General features: G+C 48.8%; 1 protein-coding gene across 3 annotated transcripts in view; it reads left to right on the top strand.

Annotated features, from left to right (window-relative positions):
- Positions 1-20,824, top strand: part of LOC119388282 (proteoglycan 4) — a 287,761-nt gene that overhangs the window by 97,267 nt on the left and 169,670 nt on the right. For all 3 annotated transcript variants that reach the window (XM_037655967.2, XM_037655963.2, XM_037655964.2), the window contains exon 6: positions 4,533-4,597. In XM_037655967.2, coding sequence (XP_037511895.1) covers positions 4,533-4,597 — 65 coding nt within the window. The remainder of the gene's footprint in view (positions 1-4,532; positions 4,598-20,824) is intronic.

The raw sequence follows: 20,824 nt of genomic DNA, 5'->3' as shown, positions 1-20,824 counted from the left end.
ATCCATTTTGCAAAAAGGTGTTCGAGGGGCTCCGGGAGCCCGGCGGCGCGGCCGCGGCGCATGTTGACGCAGCTGGTATTGCTGTTAATGCGCGGCGCTCTGAAACAGCTGGTAATGCTGTGAGCGCGTTGGATTCCTACCTGCTAGACTCTGACGGCACTTTGCTGAGATACATTCCTGCGGAGAAGGATACACATGAGTCCTTCAAAGCGGTGATCCCACGCACGTTGAGAGGAGCACTGTTACGCTACTTTCATGATACGTGCATCGCTGGGCATGCAAGTGGCCCTAAGACTTACCTTAAGTTGTGCCGCTTTGCTACCTGGCCAGGCATGAAACGGGATGTAACGCGCTACGCCCGCTCATGCAATGTGTGCCAACGCGTGAAGCCGCGTGGTGGACGCCCACCCGGGCTCATGCAGCCGATCCAAAGCCAAACACCATGGCAAATAGTGGCTTGTGACGTCATGGGACCTTACCCAAGAACACCGAGAGGGAACCAATTCCTTCTCGTCGTCACAGATCACTTCACTAAGTGGGTGGAACTGTTCCCCCTACGAAGGCTTACGGCACGCATTATCATGGAAAAGCTCATCGAAGTGTTCACGAGATTCGGCTATCCAAAGCAGTTGATTACGGACAATGCGTCCTATTTCACCGCCAAAATTTTTGTGGACTCTTGTGCAGCCCTGGGCATTAAGCACAAGAGAACAACCACGTACCACGCCCAGGCAAATCCAACCGAACGTGTAAACCGCAACATCAAGCACATGCTTGTTGCTTTTGCGGGGACGCACAAGGATTGGGACAATTGCGTCCCTGAAATCGGATTTGCTCTGAGGACGACCGTGAACCGATCGACTGGCTTTACCCCCGCCACTCTCAATTTTGGGAGAGAGCTGCTGAATCCTGTAGAACATACTCTACAGGAACGCAGCACGGAACTGGCTGCTTCGTCGGCACGCGCTGATTATGCAGCTGGGCTGCGCGCGAAGGTGACGGAGGCTTTGGGCAAAGCACGACGGAACCTGAGCACTGCTCGTGGGGAGCAGAAAGCGCAGTATGACCGCTCTCATCGGGACGTTCAGTACAAAGTGGGCGACCTGGTGTTGAAGCGCAATCATGTCCTAAGCGATGCCAGTAAGAAATTCTCAGCTTCTCTGGCACCGAAGTGGATAGGACCGTACCGGGTAGGAGAGACTGTCTCTTCTCTCGTGTACAAGCTGACGGACTTAACGCTAAGACCGATCGGCGGACCGGTGCATGTCTGTGATCTCAAACCCTACTATGACAGAGGGAACGAGTGGCCCGAGGGAAACGCTTCCCCGCGCCCGCAGGCAGTGGCATCCGAAGGCACGGCTCGACGTACGAGCTCAGTGCGACGTTACAACTTGCGATCTCGGCAGAACTAACTCTGTCCGGTTCGTAGGGGCTTTATTGTGCGTGATATCGGATGGGACGCTCCTCTGATATCTAGCATGCAGCCTTCGAGAGCGAGCACGCGCTTGCTTTTCGGAGAGTAAGAGAGGGGCTAACTTAATGTTCGAGTCGCAGATCACCCATCGGCAGCATTTCAACAACAGCCAAGCCGAAAACGACCGTTTTCGCCAGCAGACGCCCCATAGCCCGGCACTTCATCAAGCCGTCAACGCAAGCATCTTACAGCAGAGAGCGGCGACACCAAAAGCCCACAGCAGCAGCTAGAGTCAAGGCGAAAGAAAAACAGCAAAACAGCTTCCGGTCCCGAATGGCCTCGGTGCAGAAGAATTCGCGGAACCACTGCACAGCCCGGCGAAGAGCTGCAGACCCGGCGACCGAACTACGGAGTGCACCCGCAGTACGAGCGTAGTATCCCGCTGCGCAGAACGGGTGTTGCAGCCGGCCAGCCGCAAGCGTTGGGGGAATTTCGACTCCAAACGCCTTAGAAGAAAAGGAGAAAGAAAGAGAACCAAGAGCGGGAGGAGCAGCAAAGACAAAAGGAGGGGAACGATTCTACCCCCACCCGGCAGAGGGCAACGATTGATGAGCGCCCAAGCCAACTGCACCCGCGTCGACATGCTGCTCTCCTGGCGATGCGACCAACGCAAATCAAAGGTGGCCTGCAGTCTGGCGCTGAAATCCATCCAGCCGTGTGCCCCTTTCAACACCATGGGCCGCAAAATCCGAGCGAGCGAGCGACGCCAGAAGCAAGCCGAGCTGACTCCGACCGAGCTGCCTGGGCCTGGGTTCCTGACTGTCCCGACGACCGTCCTGACGGCTGCCCTGACAACTGTCTTCAACTGTCAAGCTGCCCTGTATTATCACTCACCGACACGTTCTTCCGGCTCGCCAGGTGACTGCCCTCCAGCGATAACGGTGATCTGCAGTCTCCGTGCGGCTCCTTCATCGACACGAACTTCGCCGTGTTCCTGGTGGAGCCGCTAGCCCCCTCTTAAGCCCCAGGTGATGGCGATCCTCTTTTTTTCTGGCTAAAGGGTTCAATTAAGGAGGGGGGGGATGTGGGGTTGCACACGCAACCCATTGTCTTCAACGCGGCGGCATCTCGGCTTCGCGCTACGTTTGTACGCGCAGTGGCGAGGGGGGTTGCGTGGGAGAGGGCACGTGCCGCTCCCGCAGCCCTTCGCGCCCTGCTCCCTGGCCGAAGTCGAGATGCCCCGTTTTCCCTCCTTGCCCTTTTCTGGAGAGACTCCTCTCCAGACCCCAAGAGACGCGCGCGGCTTTCTTGGGGACCGCCTCGTCTTTCGACTCGAGCAGCGGTGACGACCACAGCTTGATCGAGTCGGGAGCCACCCAGACGCCATCACCCCCTGCGCAACGCCCGGTCTATTGTGAGGTAACTTACTGCCTCAGGGCCGGACTGCGAAGCCACGAGAGGTGAGTTGAACCTTATCGCTCTAAATCTCGTGTGCTTCCCATTTTGTTGTTGTTTTCACGTTGTCGTGCGGAACTTCTCCGCCGCTTCGTTCTTACCTTGTATTTTGTTGCGTTGGTGGCGCTTTTGGCACAATAAACTGTGTCAGGCAAAGAACTCGTCTCTGTTACCACTGGCCTGAAACCCGCCGCGGTCGCAACTTACGCGAACCGCGGGATAGGGGGTCACAGCTCTGACTGTTAGGGCTGCTGCGTAGCACTAGTAGCGAGTAACTACACTCCTCTAGTGCGCGGTGTGATCCAAAGACGGGACAGTTTCGCACGCGCGGATCTGTTCGTTACAAAGTAACCCCTATAACACGCACATACGTCGCGATGCTTTCTCAAACCTCGCTTGTATTCCGACGCGTCTGATTGTCTGATTTCCTCGGTCTTGCCGACGAGCAGGCAGGGCTGCAGCCGTCTGAAGGTCAAAGGGCATTTTATCTCGTTTCCTCCCGTTCACAGCGGCTGCTTAAAAAGAATCGCTTTTTTTTCTTTTTTTTCTTTTGCGTCGTCTTTTCTCAGCATGAGATTTTATTCCGTGCGTTGAGGCAGGCAGCCTTGGCCAGTTCATTATCTAAAAGCGTATACTGAGTGTACATGCCGTGCCAATCGGCTACATCGAGGGCTTGCCGGCTTTTCCATTTATTTTAATTTTGATTTGATAGAAAAACGACATAAGCGAAGTCACGAAGCAAAGTAACGACAGTACCAATGCGTACTATCAGTATCAGTGCGACATAAGCGAAGTAACGACAGTATCAATGCAAATAAATCGCGTCAGCACTTCTAACCCAGACGTGATAGACCGCGCCACGCAGCGAGAAGCAGCTGACCGGAATTATTAGTTGCCAGCAGCAGCCGTCAACACCGCCAAGTTACGCGGAAAGGAAAGCACACAACATTGAAGCGAGGCGACGTAATGCACTGGGCGGGGCACCTCGAACGGCGCTCCCTCTCTCCTTCCGGAATGAAGCGAGTTGAGAGGGAGCTGAGAGGGTAAATATAGCGATTGCTATATCTCCGGTCCTACTTTAGGTTTTCGAAAAATTCTTTCGGCTATATACTACTGGGAAGGGCCCGACTCATTCCAGGGTGCTTTTCATGCCAAGACCGAGGAGTGGTTCATGACCCCTTTAAGATCATCCCATGCTGTTAAGCGTCATGATTTTTGGGAAAGTCTTACAGAACACCAGTGTATTATGTCGCACATTTGAAGGCTGCATATTTTGAATGTGGCGCTAACCTGAGGATTTCTGTTATTCTTACATGACTGCTACTCCATTGCTTCAATCTCGCTGCTGAAGCAATTGATCCATAGTTAACAATTAATGAGCTAATTAGCATGTTTAGGTAATTGATAGTAATAGTAGTAATCTGGGGTAAAACCACGATTCACTATTGAGGCATGCCATAGTGGAGGGTTCCTGAAATTTTTCTGTCTGGTGCTCTTTAATCCGGTCCACCGACATCCCACAGCCTCTAGTATTTCGCCTCCATCAAAATGCAACTGCCACAGCCGGAATTAAACCCGCGACTTGGGTGATTATCAGTGTTACAGTGATTTTGCATTCATTGCCTTGCACCTACGTCAACTGTTGCTGTGCTTTCAAATGCAGGCCACCCTGAAGCAGTACCAGGCACTTATTGAACAGCAGCAGGAGCAGGCCAAAGCTCAGTCAAGGTAAGGGCAGCATTTTCTGCACCGGTGCTTGGCAATTCGCATCTTTGAAAGGAAACATTTTGAAAGCATAAGTTGAAATGCTGAGCTAAGAACAGCCAGGTGGTTCTGGTCACCATTCTTGATTTTAATGAAGTGGGTTTGGATCAAAAACAATGATTCTAAGATTAGGTACATTGGCAAAACATTTTCGTTTACCTAAAAAGAAATACAGCTCAGACGAGTTGTAACGTAACCGCTTACAGTGCAGGGCCAACTGTAATGCGGTTTCTTCTGCCTTCTGTTTACCCTACCATAGAACTCCGTGTATATGTGAACTGCAGCTCACGAGATGAAAGACCAGTTCTCAGAGAAGTGAGGGAGTGAGCATACTTCTCAGCGGGGTTACGAAGTAGAAGGGGATGCGAAGCAAACGAACAGGGAATGGGGGGAGAGAAAAAAATAAAGAAAAAGAGGGGTGTAGGGCAGCAGTGCAACACAGGCACATGGTGTGAGGAGAGGGGACTGAGAAGCCTTTGCTCCGGCTGCTTGTCGTGTCCATGCTTCACTCCAAACAGGCACCTGCGTCTGCATCAAATGCGTTACCACTGTTTGGCTCTTTGGTTTTCTATCGGGAAAGTAGTTGTGTTGTCGTAGAGGGCAGATATCACGTGTGCAACCTTGATTCCCGTGCAAATGACAATGCTTTAAGACGCGATCAAACTTTTTCCTTTGCCACCAGCAGGTGGACTTACAAGCTTGGCAGACTTTAGCAGGATAGTTTTGGCAGCTGTTTTCCCGACCACGAACCAAAACTTTGCTTCACGTGTGCTGCCTTTGGTTCAGCTCATGAGTGTCATCTCTTCTATGCCCAATCATTGTGTTGTCTTTGGCAAGCTTTCTGCAACGGCAAGCCAAGTTGCAACTCGCACACCAGTCCTAACAAGCGCTAGCTGCCTCGTCGGCAGTGTCCGCAGATGATCAAAGTCGCGGTTTGGTGCCAAGTCAGCAAAATGTCTTGCAATCCGCCTTTTTCGACGCCGAACTGCAGATGCATAGGCCCTAGCAACTGAGGACCAAAACTATATGGTAGGCGCGCGCGCGGCCCTGTCAGTTGCCGGTAGCGTTGCACCAGTCCACGGTCCCCCACTCTTGCCGCCGCACGCATGAAACAAGTTTCGAACATCCCTGCCGTCCGAAACTTAGTGTGATGCCAACGTCGTGTGTCGCTGAGGTCCCTAAAGTGTGTACTACATGAAATCTACAATCCAAGGTTGTGTATGGTGGCAGACAGGCGCCGCATGGTATGCTGCGCAACTGCGTCGATCAGTACACGTACATGCAAACACGCACAAACATGAAGTCTCCGTCTTCATTTACAGCACGCTGATGTTTTAACTTTTCTTTTTAACTACGACACTTGTATTCAAAGTGCTAATAGACAGCAATGGCAAGGGCGGTAAGTGTACGCATCTCGAAATCTGAGCTATCAAGCTCAAAATTTCTGCACGGCATAATGCCGGTTGTGCTTCAAGTACCAAATGGAATGTTTACTCACCCTGCTGAGTAACCAGCAAAAACCGCAGGGTGCACGATGGGTTTGTGAATGGAAGGCACTTGCTTCGTAGCTGTCGATGTGTGGATGTTGCTGACACATTGTACATGACGTTGCGCATGTACCATTTTCAGAATATGCTGCCGTTTATCTTCTGTTGCACGAAGCGTGCTCTGCTTGACACCAAGTGTTCTTCGTGCTGCAATTTTTATGCTGCCGAGGCGCTTCTGCCAGCCGTTAGTAATGTTCCAGAATACTTGGGTCGTAAAAAAATGACAAGCGGACTCCATCTAGCTGATGATGACAAAATGCTGCGCTACAGCTGACATGTCACTGTGTGTACTCGTTGCACCTCGTGGCAAACCCAGTGGAAAGAAAAGTCGTCCCCGAACTCCTTTCGCATTTTGAAGGCTCAGCGAGAAGAATAAGAAGCGTTTTCCCTGCTTTCAAGGTGCCCCTCTCTGTGCTCTCTGCCTGTATTTACCCATAAAGAGTGTTACTTACTTCTTTTTTTCCAAATCTCGCCTTTCACCCCGCGGCAGCTCGTTCATTATGGGTGTCTGCCGTTTCCGAACACTTATCGTGCACGGCTGCTGGTTGTCGTGAAAAGCACGCGCATCTCTTTCATTAATAACATTGGGCTGTCTGCAATCATTTACGAGACAACACACAGGCCCACAAGGAATTCAGAACTTCTTGCTGGGCGAGTTGGTGCATGTCTGTGGTGGGAATCGTTGCGCATTCAATCGTACGAACACAGGAAGGAAAGGACAGAGTAAACGGAAAGAGCGCAACTGTACTCTGTCCTTTCCTTCCTGTGTTTGTCTGATTGAATGCGCAATGATTCCCACCACAGCCCACACGAAGCATAGACAAGAAAGTACTGCAATGTGGCAGGTGTGGTTTTTTCCTGCTTTTCTCCCGAAAGTCTCTTTCTTGTCTTTGCATTATGTATTAGTATGTTGTTCATGTTTCAGCGGTGAATGCATGTGTTCTCACCATCCGGGTGTCAAAACAAAGCCCACACAATGCAGAACAGCATAACAAAAATGTGCAAAGTCGAAAGAGATAAATGTACCCAGATCGAACAGCCATGCGGGTCTGTCTTGTGTGCTTGGAAAACGTGTAAACAATTTAGAGAGTTCTATGCACTTTGCTGCGGGATTACGGTAAGCTTTCGCAGTAGAGGGCTTTCTCTTTTTGAGTTGTGTGCGACAGCAGTCTTTTTGCAAAGATACAGTCGACGACCGATAATTCGGACTCCACGGGGAACGTAAATAGGTCCGAATTATCAAATGTCCGAAAAAACGAATGCGTCAGAAAAAAAATGCTTTTATTGACACTTCAGGGTCCCAGTGGCCGAAAAAAGTTGTCAGTGCGTTGCTGCCCGCACTTCCGCTTACGTGCAACCAAGTCCGCCTGTATCTCCGCCAGTGTGATGTGATCGCTGTACGATGACGAGCTGGTTTCGTTCGTGAAGGCAAAGCATCTGTGCGGCGCACTTAGTGGTCGCACAAAGAGGCAGCATGAATGGCGGCGTGGCAAGTTTGGGTTCTCGTCTATTAAATGTGTGCACTACGCATGCAACTGCACCAGGCCACATGCACTATCGAGCAGTTGACTGAAGATGCTTATCGTAAGGCTTGTCAGCGATTGAGCCGTACTGGCGCGTTTGCCACCTGCCGCCATCACGCCTCCATGCATTTCCACTGCTTATCCGTAAAGACATCGCCGCACGGCGCCATGATAGCAGCCCCTTTGAATTTCCGGTCCGCTTCACCCCATAACATTTCGGCATCGCGACAAAGCTGACTTTCGGACTCTGCTACTGTCGCAAACAGGTCGACTCGCGAAAGCGCTGGTTGGAACTTACGAGATGATAGACGTGGCAGAGGTGGGGGCTTAAATTATTGCCTTTCGGACCTGCAATTTGGGCAGAAAGTCCGAAAAATCGGACGCCGAAGAGTTTTGGCGTCCGAAATTTTTGATGTTCTTGACCATTGACGTCTGTGGGGCTGGTGACGGTGCCACGAAAGCATCCGAATTTTCGAGCATGTCCGGATAATCGGGCGTCCGAAAAATCTGCAGTTGACTGTATCTGCTGCGTTTCGTTGTCGTCAGCACGGCCTTCGGCACTGGCTGTGAGGGCACCGTTGGTGCCATTTAACTCAAATCTTTTGAGACAGCAGAGCGTAAAATAAAGCAAGTCTCAAGATAAAAATGAACGCTCGCGCAAAACGCTTTATCGCAGACGCATTCGACAGAATGGCGGCGATAGCAGAGCGGGGATACAGGAACCGGAATGTAGGATGTTCGCGATGTCGATACGATTTCCCACAGTTGACTGGTGCCTGCAAGATCGGCATTTCCAATCACAAATCTCTGAGGCATAAAGTAGCAATCGAAATAAAGCCTCATAGATCACCAATTAGCTTTCGTTTTGATCTCTGAGGCCATACTTTGTATGGTACGGGTGCCGTAGGAGATAATGGCTGGCGATTCGGCGTGCGGAACAGTCTCGGACAGGGTCCGGATTATCGAATGTAGATCTCGCAGCTGTCCGAAATATCGGTCGTCTTTACACATTACTTCTATGGGATCATCGGCGGTCGAATTATCGGTGTCCGATTTACCGGTCGGCGACTGTATCATCCCTGACCGTTTCGGCAATGTGCACTTCGAGCTTATTTCCCACTCATTCCTGCCTGCAACAGTGCACGAAAGCAGGAACTTAGCTTTAAAGGAGGAAGCAAAAAATAAAATTCAACTGAAAGCAGAAGCCAATACTACTTTTTTAAAAATTGTTCTTACAAGCTGCTTGTCAACACACGAGTCTCGCGTACGGCGGCAATGCATTCGGGGTACGCAGCCCCTTGGCGGTGCCTGGCAGATTGTTTCTCGTGGGCACCGCACGACGGCGCCACAATGCGTCACAAAAGGCAGATTGTTGTATTCGGAAGGGGTGATCGACTTACATCTTCAACGAAAATGAGGGCGTGCATGTGCAATGCTTGAATGGTGGTTTGTGGTTGCCATTGTTCTCGACATTGCGCACGCACCCGGTAAGTTAAAAGTGTATGGAATTTGAGTTGCCTTTCGATGTATAGTTTCCGCGCAGTGTGGTACCGCGGCGAAGTCTTCATGAGCGAGTAGCTCCCAAAAGTTAGTTAGCGACTTTTCGCTGTGGCACTTTTTATTGCGATTGCAATTATAGGGACACTCTCTGAGGGTTTTTGCTGTTTCTGTCATTTCCCGTATGAAGTCCAAATCGAGCCCTGTGCATTGTACATTCTACCTGTGTGTAAAAGCATTGGCGATGAATGCGGCTGAAGCAGAGAGGAAACGAGCCTGCCATCTCTGGTGCATGGAGGGTGCATGTGATAACATCACCCCACATGCAAGGCCTGCCGTCGATTGCCTCAAGAAGAGAGGAAACGCCGCACCCTTCCTTTTCCAGGCAAAGGAGCATGAAGGGAGCTGGGGGAGGAGGGGAAAACAATGAAATGCAGCCGTATTGTTTCCTTTACTTGTGGGGTCTCGAAAGAGCCATGCTCATGAAACGCATGGACACAGTTCAGGCTGTTGTGCAAACCAACACATAGGACATTTATTAACAGCTTTTACACAAAGGCGAGCGCATCAGCTGAGTCTTGTAAACTAGTAACATGACAGATAACCTAATAAAATTCCAATATCACTCACACAAAGAACATAACACACGCAATGCTCTATGATTGCGGTTCAACTCATCATGGGAGTCCGTGGGACCGAGCCGCTGAATTGTGCCCGCCCGCTAGAGACGACTGCCGAGGAGCACGCCCAGCCCCAGTGTTGACTATGCACAAACAACGAGCCCCTACTTTAGTTCTTCTAGCTCACTCCTTTCGCGAACCAGGCTGCTGTAGCGGGTGAAGTGACCTTCATGCAGTCTACAGCTTCAACACAAACTTTGCAATGAAAGCACAACACATACAACTTCCCCCCTCAAGAGATAAGTGCGGGAGCACAGGCGACCATGCCCTGTAGGTCAAAGTACAGGGCAGAGGCACGAATCCCAACTCCGGTGAAAGACGAGCAGGGTGACGACATTTAACCTCTTAATTGCTTATGAGGAGCTGAGCTCGTCATGAGAAATTGGCACTTTTTTGTGTATGACGAGCCCAGCTCGTCAAATAGATGGCAGCATGGGTTCCGTGATTGCCGCTTTTATTGAATGAGAGTCTGCACACTAAACGGCGAAATGCGTGCCTTGCGGCTCCTGTGCGTTATAAGTGAACATGGCACAGTGCCGTGCTTTGAACGCTACCACAAAGATGGTAGCCTCATCTAGTTTCTATTGAACTATAGAGAAATAGCACATTTTGTCCATGGGAAGTCAAATGGAACCCATACTTTCTGGAGTTGCAGAAATTTATTTAGGAATACCCATCAAATGCCCCAGGCATTCAGCCAGGGGGGTATAGGGCCCTCCACCTCCCCCCCCCCATCACGTAATTCTGATGGAGGGGGGTGTTTTACTGAAAATAAATAATGAAAATATGTGTTTTTTAAGGCCTTCAGCAGGTGGGCCCCCCCCGAAAAGATTCCTGGCTATGGGCCTGGGTATTACATGATGGTGCGAAATATGATGAATGAAGCATTTTTATAAGCCGTAAAACATTTTCGCAGGTTTTTTTCTGTTTTGAACATGTTACTGAAGCATTTCACGTCAGAAAAATCTGGCAACTTCGGAACAATTTTTCGTAATTTAATCTGCACTTAAGGGGTTAAAGCACACCTTTTGTGCCATCTCGCGGGGCATGGTGAACAAGCCTCTGCTACGCTGAAGCTCCTCAAATCTTTGTGTACTGGCTGTGGTAAATGGTGTTAGTGTGACAGAGAACGTATGCTGTGTGGCAGAGTTTAGCATGTAGCACTACGGAGCGACGGGTCACAGGTTCGAATCCTCGGTCACGCACTTTGGCAATATTTTCTGCACAGCTTTTCTTTGTGGCGCTATATATATATATGTATGTGTGTATATGTGTGTGTGTGTGTGTGTGTGTGTGTGTGTGTGTGTGTGTGTGTGTGTGTGTGTGCACGCATGTGTGTGTGTCAACGAAAGCCCACTGAGAGTGTCCATATAATTGCTATCACAGTAAAATGAGTACCGCATAAGTGTACTCAAAATTACAGATTGATGCATGTGTCACTTTCGCGGTCATTTTTTGAGTGATGATGAAGTCCGAACATTTCATATTCCTTAGTCGCAGTTTGTTCCTGATCCTAAGAAATGACACAAACACTTTGTCAGAGATATTCAGTCGCTAATGTCAGTGAGTGCAGAGCGCCATGGATGAGCGCTTTCAGTGGTCCTGTTCACTTCCAATCACTGTTTAAAGTAGCTCTCAGCAATAGGTGGCTCAGCAATGTGAGGCCCCATGCAATGGTTCCCCTGAGACCCAGTCACGTATCCAATAGCCTTTTCTTTTGTGTAGTACAAGCACCGAATTCAATTTTGGGAGCAGTACTTAAAGCAGCTTGCCGGGCTAGATGAAATAATGAATACACTTTGGCCGTCATGTTTTGACATCGCATACTCAAATGCCAGCAGCTGCCACGTCACCAGATATCACTAATATTGTTCAAATTGGAGCAACAAGAAAGTAGCCAAAAAGTAGCCAAGTAACCAAGCCACTTTTTCTACTGTCACCAGCGTAAAAGAAGTAGCCAAATTCGAGCAAATTGGCCAAACCTGGCAACCGTGCTCTGCGGTGCTCTTGACATGCCTGGAATGAATTACCTTTTCACTGTTAGTCGATGGTAGAGTATAGCACTTCAATGACATAGATGGTAGCTTCTAGTCGTAGATGTGCAAAGCATTTGTTATGCTGAAGCTTTGATTGAGCATTACCTTGCGTTTTCAGTGATTGTTGCTTTGTGAGTGCCGGCAAGATGGTGAGATGTTGAGATGGTGTTGCTGTGGTGGGGCACCACAGCTGAACTCTCTTTGTATGCCGTGTTAAACTCTCAACATAAATGCATTTCACACATGTGTGCATTCTTTAGAAATTATACTGCGCTTTAAACAATTACACAGGAAATGTTGAATGCACTTTCAACATGTCTCATACTTCAAGTGGCCACAGCCTAGCCTGGCCACTGTGTAGAAGCTGGTTCTCCCGAAAACATCACACTTGGGACCCTCTGCACTTGTACAGTGCCCTCGCTCTTGTGTTGTGAAATCACCGATTGCCAGTGCAATGGTGAATAATTGAATATGTCAGAATATGCATCATGCAAGGCAACACTGTTGCCTTTTGCGATCATCTCGGAATACGGCCCCTGCTAAGCAAACTTGAGCAGACGATCCGTGGCCCTCATATTTTATCAGTGCCGCTTCGACTTGGGCATGTGACTATGTTCAGATGGTTAATGAAATAAGCAATGTGTCATTGTAAAAAGTGAAAGCTGTTCTTTGCACATAAACTCCATTCATGCAACAAAGAACTCTGCCACTAGTTTTGCAGAGAGCATCTCCGGTACAGCATGCATGTGTTTCTTCCTCTACCCTGATGACAAGAGCTGCAAAATATAGCAGAAATGCTTGGTTTGTGCTGGCTATCTGTTGACAAACAAGAATAAAATTTTGTATCTGTGGAACCTTCATAACGTAAAGGACATGGAGACTCAAGGCGGTAAAGTGGGCTAGTTGGTTGTGGTAACTGGCATTCATTTTGGTAGCGCAAAAAATAGACGCATACACAAGAGAGAAGATGTAGACAGGATGTGCATTAGACATCAACTGTGGCCTTGCCTTGCACTCATCGCTTCTTCCATAGCCTAAGGAACGTGACATTAAAATGCGGTGTTCCTGTGGTATTTCTTCCCCAGAAAAGTGGACCCGCATCTGCCTGGTGGTGAATGCAAATGCAACAGTGTGTGCACTAAGAGGCACGTGACTCTGTTTTTGCCTTGCAAAATGGGTGTTGCCTACAACATACCACTTTCATGTGGTAGATGCTGCATCGGACAACTGTCCTAATGACAGATTGCGAGAGTACCATGCAGCAGTGGATGTGCAGGCAGTGGAGGGACATTTCGCAGACCATTGCCGCAGGTGTGTCCTGTGGAGGTAGGTTTGCACGAGGCTGTCACAAGTAAGAGTGCATCAAGAAGAAGAGGAAAAAGGCGTCTGTTGGGAGGAATGAAGCATGTGATGAAAACAAGAGACAGAAAAGAAAAACAAAGAAAAACAAAGAATCAAGGAGAAGTTCGAAAGAGTGCGAGCTCAGAAGGAGCAGAGAAGCCGGGCAGTCGTTTCTGCAGCTATGGCCTGGAGACGTGCATGCTGATCGTGGAATCCTGGGTCAGACCTCGCAGCCATTACTTGTCTGCGCACCCAAAACCACGGCCAACCACCTGCTTGCGTTTTTTGCTCGGTATGCTGTAGACCGCGTCAAGTGCCACGCTGGTCTAGCGCCACGCAAGTGAAGAAACTTCATCACCACGGAAGCCATCAGCTACGACGCGTCGACACTGCGGTGACCAACATCCAATGCCACGTTGAGGGAACAACTGCCGCAACAACAGTGGACTGTCAGAACTTCACAATTTTCGTTGTTTGAACAGTGACTAAATAATATTTAGAATAAGTGGTAATGCTTGCTATTGGTGCAGTTATTCCTCCGTGTGTACAAGGAGTGCTGTGTTTTGAGTGATCTGTTGTGTGTTCGATTTTCGCTTCTAATTAGATAAATAGGTTGTATTGTTAAGAGTAGTCCTGTCTGTCTCTAGACTGTGGAAATTTGTGACAGAGGCTTACCCTACGAGTGCGACCGGGACGGGACGCAACACTCCTCCACCATCGTAGCGCAAACAGATGCTATGGCCGGATTTGTCGACTCACTGACACGGTGCAGAAAAGGCACTCGAAGCAGGTTGTCAACTAACATGAGTTTATTAACCCAAGATGCAGCACAGTGCGACAATCACGGGATTGCGGGTTGTACAAGGCAACTCCGCAAGACCGATCGAGTACGCTTGCCTGCGGCGCGACGGTTACCACACAAAGGGGAACCACCGAACGCGCGAATGAGAAGTCGCCTGCAAAGGCAGCACATGACTCCCTCCTTGCAGGCGTGTGAGCATCTTGTGCGGCGAACAAATGCCGGGCAGCAGCGAGCTCAAAGCAGAGAGGAGGCTGTCACTGGTGGCCAGTGGGGACAGGCGGATAGGGGACAGGTAGGATAGTGGCGGGTGCTAGCATGCCGTGCGTGACGTCTGCACACCGAGAAGGGGTGACGCATGGCATGCACCGGGTAAAAAGGCCTGGCGCCGTCGCCATGGCCACTATGTTGCCGTTTAATGGCGGTTCCCAGCGCTTGGGCCGCGCTGGGCTGGCACACCGGCTAACTGGGGAGCGAAGCGCCAAAGGGGAGGGCGCTGTCGATTCCCATAGTCTGTGCTCTGGAATTTAACGTGTGCTACGAAAAGGCAAGCATCAGGCGACTCGAGAAGTAATGGAAGCTTTCGCTATCAGCATTAATAAAAACATTTGCGTCAGTGTTCCTTCTGTTGCTTCATCACAGAAAGAGCTTGAATATTTGGATGCATATCTTGCACATGCAAAGTGATGTGCGAAGTGTGGAAAAAAAAAAGCCCCTCGTAGTGTGATGTTGCGCGTGTGCACTTGTCCAACGGGATTTTGTGTTTCCCGGCAGTAAAGTCAGTTGATGTCTAGCACCCGTTCTGTGTACGTGTCGTGTCCTCTCTTGTCTCTGGTTTTTGCGCTACCGAAATGATTGCAAGACATAGATACTGCTCTTTTAAGGCGACAGCTGCCTAAAAGCGGTGTTTAATGCAGCCCTGAAAAAAAGAAAAAAAAAGTAAATAAGAAACTTAGTGTCCCTTATGCAATTGCCTAAGACGACTCGAAGGTGAAAGAAATAATAATAATAATAATAATAATAATAATAATAATAATAATAATAATAATAATAATAATAATAATTCGAGCTTCTGTAGTCATCTGTGTTCTTGTACTGCATGCCTCATTTTCAAGGCCAGCGTCTTTGTTGGTGTTGTGGCTGAAGGTGTTCATAATGAATTGTAGCTCAACTCTTTGTGATGGGTTGGTAGCTTTCAGCCACCCACTCATTCAGTTCACATTGTGGGATGTCTGGGGCTATTTTATGCTTCTCCCATGCAATTTTGCATCTGTCACAGTGATGCTAACGCTGCGCCAATCGCGCGAAACTGCGCCCAAGTGCCCTGGCTGCTACATCCTGCTACGTTTCCTCAAAATTTGGCGAGTCTGCGCCCAACCTGCGCCCAAAAGTGTGCTCTGACTTTGAGAAACGGAACTAACTACTTGAGGTTCCCCCATTAAAAGCGACATCGCTGTGCACCTGCTTACGATGCAACCAGAGCCAAGCCAAGCTATACTGGGCCTAACGTTGTCATTTTGATAGTCAATGCCCAATTTTTCGGGCAATTTCGCGGTCCCTAGGAAATACAAAAAATCAGGATCTTTCGGACTTCCTAGGGGCCGTGAAATCATCTGAAAAATCGGGCAGCGCGAAAAAACAAATTCATGCTTTTTCATTCCGCTCAAGCGGTCAAATTGCCACAGCCACGTCCGAAACAGCTTCAATGCCGCCCAGTATCAGGCATTTTGGTGCACGGCTGCGCTCTAATGAATACATTCGGGACCTGCCGCGAACCCCGCTTAACTACATGCCAACCGCCATTTGAATATTTGCGTCTTGTGATGAGTGCCGCGGATACCAGCAAAGCGCAGAATAAATTATTGCTGTCTTGCATGGAGCGTTTGGAAATGATGACGCGGAACACAAAGGCTGTGGCGGAAGAGCAGACGACTCTTCCGGCTTTCCCCGATGCGTGTACAAAAATCTCCGCCGACATGCTGCATCTGCTGCTGTGTGAAGCCGATCGTTCCTAGTTGTGTGCAGCATGTCGCCAACTAAGCTGATGCTGTCACTGCTGGGGGGCTTGCTGTACCGTTCACACGCGTTTGCCATGAAAGTGTTCATTATACAAACGCAAAAAACTCGCTGCACACGCTGTGTCCGAGATCCACATGACACAAATGACTAGGGACCTCCGTAACACCTCCTGCACGCCTACGCATGAACAGCAGGGACGGCGTGTACGAACGGACCTCCAAAATGGTGCGGCGATGGTGTTGCCGCCTTGCGGATCTAGGCTCAGTGCATACCTCTTATAGGGGGTATGCACTGAGCCTTGATTTGCAAGCGTGCAGTACACTCGCAACTGCGCTAGGCCACATGCACTACCAAGCAGTCAGCTGGAGATGCTTATCATAAAGGGCTGTCAGCGATTAAGTCGTACTGGCACGTTTGCCACCTGCCACCATCACGCCTCCGTGCATTTCTGGTGCTTATCTTTAAAGACAACGCCGTGATAGCAGTGATAGTGGCCCCTTACAATTTCCAGTCTGCTTCGCCGTATAGCACTTAAGCATTGCGGTAAAGCTGACTTTACTATTGCTACAGCAGCAAACACATCGACTCGTGAAAGTGCTGGTTCAAACCTACGAGATGATTTACGCAGCAGAGTTGGGGGCTTTAAATGCTGTTTCGGGCCTGGAATGTGGGCAGAAAGTCCGGAAAATGGGACGCCGTAGAGGTTTAGCATCTAAAATTTCAGACGTTCTTTTTCAATGACGTTTATGGGGCTTGTGACGGTGCTGCGAAAGTGTCCGAATATTCAAGCATGTCTGAAAAATTGGGTGTCCGAAAAATTGGAAGTTGACTTCATTTGCGGATATTTGTGTGGCCGGTATGTGTGTTGCCCGGTGGACACCGAGACGACCAGAAGGTGTCGATCACCAAGACGCTTCACGTATGCTTCAGTGATTAAAGACAACCCAGCCAACTTTGTAATTCACTAGTACAGAAAACATTCTGCTTGGTCATCGTGTAGCAAATGCAGCCACTCTTTTTGTGCTTGGGATGACACTTAAGGGGCATTCAGACGGGGGACAAATGCTCGGGGGATAAAGGTGGAGCCTAGTGACGTTAGCTTGCGAGGAGAAATCTCCACAAAGGTCCCCCACTCACACGGACCAGGCGAACGGAGGGGGAGACCAGTGTTACTAGACTACTCTGGTGGCTTGTGCCACCCGTTTGACGAGCTGCTGACGACGAGCTGCAGATGACCATGCAGCTGCAGACTGTACACCCGCTGCCACTCTCTGCAGGAGCAAGTGCAACAATGTGGCCAAACAAGAGCCCGAAATTTCGCCATATCCCCCACCGCCGGGGGATTGTTTGTCCTTTTGGGGAAAAGGTCCCCGTCTCCCACGAGGAGGCGTGGGGGGGTCACGCCCACTCGCTAATCCGTGACGTCGCGGTCACGTGGTCCGCAATCCCCTCGTGTCCCCCGAGCATTTCTCCGCCGTCTGAATACCCCTTTACGGGCATTCCTTACTCCTGGGCTGATACAGCGACTGCCCTGTATCCAAAAATGTGGCAAACTCTGAAACGGCCAAGCAGTTTTCGTACAAAAGATTCAAAGCATCCTATACAGTTTCTGGTGGTCTTGGGCTGCATTTTAAGTGTGGTCGACGAGCTCAACAAGCCAGATGTGTTTTCTTTTATTGCTATTGGTGAAACACCTCTTCTGTAACAGAGGTGCCATCCCCGAGGTTTCTGTGATGTTTTATGTGCAAGTATGTACAAGCTCATCTGTGACAATCGTCATCTTCAGTCATTTTATGATAAAGTGCTATGGTTCTATGTTTCATCATTGGCTTTGCCTACTAAGCTGTGGGTGATATATATAATTCTGTGTTCTTTTATGCTTTTGTTATGCTTGAATAGCGTGCAGCACATTATGCTTTTATCGGTCTTCCGTCATGAGTGCAGTACGTGTCTTAAAATTGCTTCTAGCAATGCCTGCTCCGAAAGCTAGTTTTGCTGCTCCAAAACTCATTTTTGCCTGCTCCAAAAGCTAGCTAGCTAGCTAGCTAGCTAGCTAGCCACCTACGTCTGGGTGCTCTCATGATCGCCTCCTTAACTTGCTGTAGACCAAAATTGGCATGGAAGGGTAAGAGGATTTGATAATATGGTTGTTGGATCATGACATGAATAACGTGACAATCTTGTCGCGTACGTCATCGAACCCTTTCCTCCAGACACGTGTGGCACATACCAGTTTACCATGGGCCACGGTGTAGGCAGGGGGATGTTACTCCGTATACCACCCATAGGACGCCTTAATTCATGACATCACCGCTGGCGGCACCAAACGTCCCTTCAGTTACTACCCTGGCGGCTGGGATTCAGAAGCTCAAACTGTAGAAATGCCAGTGCACACGGTATGCGTTGTCATGGCAACAGTAACACCAGCCGCGCCTCGCACCTCCTTTCCTAGCTCTCCCGCGCGCTCCGTTTTTTTATTCTTTTTGTTTTGTTTGTGTGCGCGGCCCCCTCTCCCCTCTCTTTTTTTTTCGTTTTTTTTAGGAACCCGCTTGCTTGCCTGCTCGCATGTGCTGCGCCGGGCGCTTTTTTTTTGCATCCGCTTGCCGTGCTGCGCCACGCGTTCATTGCGCGTTTGAATGTACGCAATTTGCAATCGTGCATTCTGCAAACACTGCAGTCGTACAGCATGTGCCAGAAAGCAAAAGAATGAATTGCACTCACAACACAAAATATCTTTGGTCTCGTTTTACTGTCCTCGTTTCCGAAAATCAACATTTTCATCAAATGTGGTGGGATACAGGCTCAGGAGGTTAACAGAAGTGATTAACAGATTAACAGGTGATCAGCATACACGTGTTCATGATCACTACACAGCACGAAAGTTCCCGGCAAAGTTAAGAACTTAAAGAACAGTGGAATAAAAAACAGAACATAACACTGGGTCACATGCACATATTAAAAAACACAACTTTTATACTGACAAAAGTGCAGAAGAGCTTCTGATGTATGTGCACGATATTGCACAACATTATCGTAACTAACAAAAGTGAACATTCACTGCAATGAAAAAGATTGAAAGCAGTTGAAGTACCTAAAAATAGAATAATAATTTAAAGATCATTTTAAAGATGTCAAAATGAACTACACATATAGCACAACTAATATTGGCCACACTTTAATGACTACATTTCCAAACATGCTGATTTTCGTATAACCACTGCTGGTAAACACGGAGAAAATGAACAGACGATATCGGAGAATTCATGGCATCTCCTCTTGAAATGCGTTGATTCTGCAATTCTTCAGCTTTTCTCTGGGCACACCGATCAACTGTGTGGCCTTCCAGTATACTTTAAAAATGCTTCCATCCTGAAGAAAAGTGACAAGTTCCAATCAGATAAAGAGCGCCGTCAAATCTTGCTAAAGTGAACTCGTTTATTCGTCTCAGAGCAGTACAAGTTTTCATACATCTACCAAGAGCCTCAGGAACGTGGTTATATGCGATGGCGAGTAATTAACTGGAGACAAATGCAAAGCACACATTCCAGCATGCGGTTCTATGAGAGTTGTAAACCTGTAACTATAGTTACGCCACATGTGCTTCATGTCCGCTGCTTGCTCCTATAACGATGTAAACGCAGCATCGTGACCTTTTCAAATCAGTCATTTTTGAAAACATTAACTGTAGCCACACTGCAGAAAACAGCTACTCGGTATGGATGTGAATTCAAATTGACACAATGAAAACTGCGACTCAAAGGGCACGTGCACATGTTGTTCTTTTGGGGGCCGGCATCGTTCTGGAAGTATTCGAGCAACAAAGCACGATGCACGAACAGCGCGAGTCGTAAAACATCATGGTGCACAAGCACACAGCGAGCGAGCGAGCACCATGAAACGGACAAACGATGACGGCTAACGCATGCCTGACCAATGCCAGACACGAAACTTTCTAATGGATTTCAAAGTCGGCGGCGCCAGCAAGGCGGCGGAAAGCGCGCCGAGCGCGCCTCCCAGAGGAGAGGGTGTTGATCCCGCCTGAGAGGAGGTTGAGTTCAATCAACCAAAGGACCAGGCAGGATTTCGTACAGCCTTCTCAACAATAGACCATATTCATACTATCAATCAGGTGATAGAGAAATGCGCAGAATACAACCAACCCTTATACATAGCCTTCATAGATTACGAGAAGGCATTTGATTCGGTGGAGACATCAGCAGTCATGCAGGCACTGCGGAATCAAGGCATCGACGAAGCCTATATAAACATAATGGAAGAAATCTACAGCGGATCCACAGCCACTATAGTCCTCCATAATGAAAGCGACAGAATCCCAATAAAGAAGGACGTACGACAGGGAAACACGATCTCTCCAATGCTATTCACCGCGTGTTTACAGGTGGTTTTCAGGGCCCTAGACTGGGAAGAATTAGGGATAAGAGTTAATGGAGAGTATCTCAGTAACCTGCGATTCGCTGATGACATTGCATTGATGAGTAACGCGGGAGACGAATTACAGCTCATGATTACTGAACTGGATACGGAAAGTAGAAGAGTAGGTCTGAAAATTAATATGCATAAAACTAAAGTAATGTGGAACAATCTTTGCAGAGAACAGCGTTTCACGATAGGGGGCGACACACTGAAAGTTGTAAAGGAGTACTTAGGACAGGTAGTAACCGCGGAGCCGAACCATGAAAGTGAAATAACTAGAAGAATAAGGATGGGATGGGGCTCATTTGACAAGCA

The sequence above is a fragment of the Rhipicephalus sanguineus genome, chromosome 3 (assembly GCF_013339695.2).
Source record: "Rhipicephalus sanguineus isolate Rsan-2018 chromosome 3, BIME_Rsan_1.4, whole genome shotgun sequence".
NCBI lineage: Eukaryota > Metazoa > Arthropoda > Arachnida > Ixodida > Ixodidae > Rhipicephalus > Rhipicephalus sanguineus.
This window is presented reverse-complemented; position numbering and strand designations above follow the sequence as displayed.